This window comes from Dipodomys ordii, unplaced genomic scaffold, assembly GCF_000151885.1.
Source record: "Dipodomys ordii isolate 6190 unplaced genomic scaffold, Dord_2.0 Scaffold14, whole genome shotgun sequence".
In the NCBI taxonomy this organism is placed as follows: domain Eukaryota; kingdom Metazoa; phylum Chordata; class Mammalia; order Rodentia; family Heteromyidae; genus Dipodomys; species Dipodomys ordii.
The window spans coordinates 15,941,649-15,944,840 of NW_012267230.1; the positions used below are offsets into that span (position 1 = coordinate 15,941,649).

General features: G+C 67.0%; 1 protein-coding gene across 1 annotated transcript in view; it reads right to left on the bottom strand.

Annotated features, from left to right (window-relative positions):
- Nucleotides 1-243: 243 nt before the first annotated feature.
- Sox8 (SRY (sex determining region Y)-box 8) overlaps nt 244-3,192 on the bottom strand; it is a 6,985-nt gene continuing 4,036 nt past the window's right edge. The window contains exons 2-3 of the mRNA XM_013011278.1: nt 2,282-2,596; nt 244-1,638 (exon numbers count right to left, since the gene is read on the bottom strand). Coding sequence (XP_012866732.1) covers nt 887-1,638; nt 2,282-2,596 — 1,067 coding nt within the window. The 3' untranslated portion in view covers nt 244-886. The remainder of the gene's footprint in view (nt 1,639-2,281; nt 2,597-3,192) is intronic.

A 3,192-nucleotide genomic window follows, 5' to 3' on the forward strand; every position in this document is an offset into this window, starting at 1 on the left:
AGCGTGCCCCGTCAGACGTCACGGGGCAGATCTCGCAGGGTACCAAGTTCTGGGGGGCCTTTGGAGCTTGGGGTCTACCGGAGTCCCAGCCACAGACCCACGATGCTGGCCGGCGCTGCCGTCCCCCCCCCCCCGCCAGCTTCCCGGCTTTCCTTCTGTCTTGAATTCTACTCTCTGTACGAATTACTTCATTAATTATAGAGATAAAAATAATACAGAACATAAATACGTCAACAGCCTTCAAAACAAAACACGTTTAAGCTTTAAAAATAAGAATTACCAAAAACAAACACACACACACAAAAGAGAGACGTGTTCGTCTCAGCCAAACCTTGCCAGGAAGAACTCTGACTATGAGGAACACCTCCATCTCCCGGCTGGTCCCAAGAGAGGCTGGAACAAACACATCCCACAAGTCCTCCGATGGGCTGATGCTGCGGAACAGCAAGCGGCCCACGGTCCCAGGGGTGCTGGGGCTGGTGTGGACCACAGCCCACCCAGCCTGGGGACCTCGGGGCCCCTTCCTTTGTCCTCTTTCACTTACGAAGATGCAAATCCCAGATGCACTGACACCTCTGGGTCCTTGCGGAGGGGGGCGAGGAGGAGCGGATGGCTGTCATTTTGGAATCACCAGTCACACGGAGGTGGGGAGAATAACAAGAGGAGAAGGAAGCGAGCTCTGTCTGCTGGCAGAAGCGTGGAGATCACAAGGCGAGGGGGCATCTGGGACCGGGGCGAAGGCCGGTTTCCCACAGGCTCAGCAGGCACTTGCCGGAGCTCAGGCAGCCTGGCTGTCTTCCCGCTCCACAGTGCACGCTCCTGGGAGACCTCAGGGCCCTGGCTGCGCTCCCAGGACAGCGCGCGCCCCAGGGGGTCCGGCGGGGCCTCAGGGCCGGGTCAGCGTGGTGTAGACGGGCTGGTCCCAGTTGCTGCTGGGGCTGTGGGAGGGCGGCATGGAGAGCCCATTGAGCAGGGGTGAGGCGTAGGGCCGGCGGGAGGAGTGGAAGTAGGGGTACTGGTAGAGGCTGGGGGGGTAGCCGGGGTACGGGCTGTAGTAGTTGGAGGTCTGCAGGTCGGTGTAGTCGCACTGCGCGCTGGCAAAGGAGCTGGCGGCCGCGGCGGGAGCGGCCGCGGCGACCCCGGCCTGGGTGCTGTAGGAGCCGTAGTCCGAGCGGCCGGGAGAGCCGTGCGGCTGGTCGCCGTAGCGGCTGGGGCTGAGCTGCTCCGTCTTGATGTGTGGCCGCGGGGGTCCCGCCTCCGTGGGCGACGCCGAGGCCGACGAGGCGCCCTTGTGGGCCCACACGGGAGACGCCCCCACGCTGGCCGGCCCCGAGGCGGGGTAGGAGGTGCCTCGGTAGGAGCCGCCCGCAGCCGTGGCCTGGCTGGGCTCCGCGGGGGGAGCGGCGTGGCCGTCAAGTGGCAGGTACTGGTCAAATTCATGGACGTCGAAGGCGTCCATGTTGCTGATGACCTCGCTGCTGAGCTCCGAGATGTCCACGTTGCTGAAGTCGATGTTCTGCCGCCCGCTGTCCGCCAGACGGCGGCCTTCCAGCTTCAGCTCCTGCCTGGCGCCGGTGCCCCCGGGGTGCAGGTCGGTCTTAGGGGTGGTGGGTGGGGTGGGCGGCCCGTGGGTGTGGCCTGTGGGAGAGAGCGCGTGGCAGGGATGAATGCCTCCTCTGTGGGGCTGGGGGGCAGCCCGGCTGACGGCCGCAGGTAGGAATGAACGGCTTTTTGTTTCTTTACTTTCTCAGAAATTCCTGCCAGCTCAGACCCACACCTCACTCTTCAGTGGAGAAAATTCCACCCAGCAGTGTGCTGCGGGGAGGCTCGGGCCCTCCCTGAAGGGGGGGGGGCATGTGGCTGCTAGGCCCACCAGAGTGAACAAGCCAGGTACAGCCAAGCGGCTGAGCGGCTGAGGCGCAGGGCTGAAGGCCAGGGTCCCACCCATCAGCCCGGCTCTGAAGCTGGGGCTGCTGACCCCGAGTGGGCAGAGGCTTGCACAGGAGACAGCGTGGGTGAGCCTGGCTGAGAACACCCACCGCAGGAGCAGTGGACCAAGCAGAGCGGCCGGATGGTGGGGTTTGCAGGGCTCCGCAGCCCCCGCCCCTCCCACCCAGTGCATCAGGAACAGCTGCAGCGGGGCCTCCCGGTGTACCCGGGCTGTCTGGGCGCCTGCCCTGGAGGAAGCCTGCTCCTCCCCCATGGCTCAGCCTCCGACTAGCCTTTCTCCCCCCCCCCCGCGCCGTGGGGCTCTCTGACTCCGAGGGGGCTGGGGGCCCACCTGTGTGGTCACCGTGGTGGGGGGCGTCGCTGAGGACTGAGTCGGCCTTGTACAGGACCCCTCCGGGGTGCTGGCCCAGCTCTGGGCCCGAGTCGGAGTCGCTGCGGCCGGGCTTCACGCTCTTCCTCCGGCGGGGCTGGTACTTGTAGTCGGGGTGGTCTTTCTTGTGCTGGACGCGAAGCCGCTCGGCCTCCTCCACAAACGGACGCTTCTCGGTCTCACTCAGCAAGCTGCAGGGCGCACAGCAGGGCAGGGGTGGCACCGCACTCCAGAGCCGCCGCCTGTCTGGCCAGCCAGCACCGCACGTGTGCCGCACTGCGTCAGGTGCCCAGGGGCACAGGCTGGGGACCGGACCCCTGCCCGGCGCCGTCCTCTGAGACCGACCAGCCGGGGCCCTCGAGGGAGGTCCCCCGGGGCGTCCTGCTCACAACACCAGTTCTACCCAAACGCTCCCTCTTCCTCCTCCGACGTCCCCCCTTTCCCGAACCTCCGAGGTAGCCTCCCTTCCAGGCTGTCTGAGGGCCAAAGCCCACAAGAACCACGATGCTGCACACGGACCTGACCGCCCCGGGCCATGCCCATTCCCAGGCCTCTGGTGGCGCAGCCAAAGCCCTGGGGCTCCGGGCCTCCGCCTCCCTCTAACCACCTCCGGGGCAGGGCAGCCGGGCCGGTTCACAGCGCCCCAGGCCTGTATCCAGACCCGGAGGCAGGGCAGATGGGGGTGGGACGGGACCCGGACGGGACCCACCCGCGCTCCAGCCCCCCCAACTCCCTTCACCAACTCCCGTGGAGCCCTGCGGTGGGGGGAGGAGCTGTCCGCGCGGCACCCGCGCCTCCCTTCCCGCCCTGCTCCTGGGCGGGGGTGGGGGGACGCGGGGCCCCGCGGGACGCCCGGCGAGGACGCCTCCGGG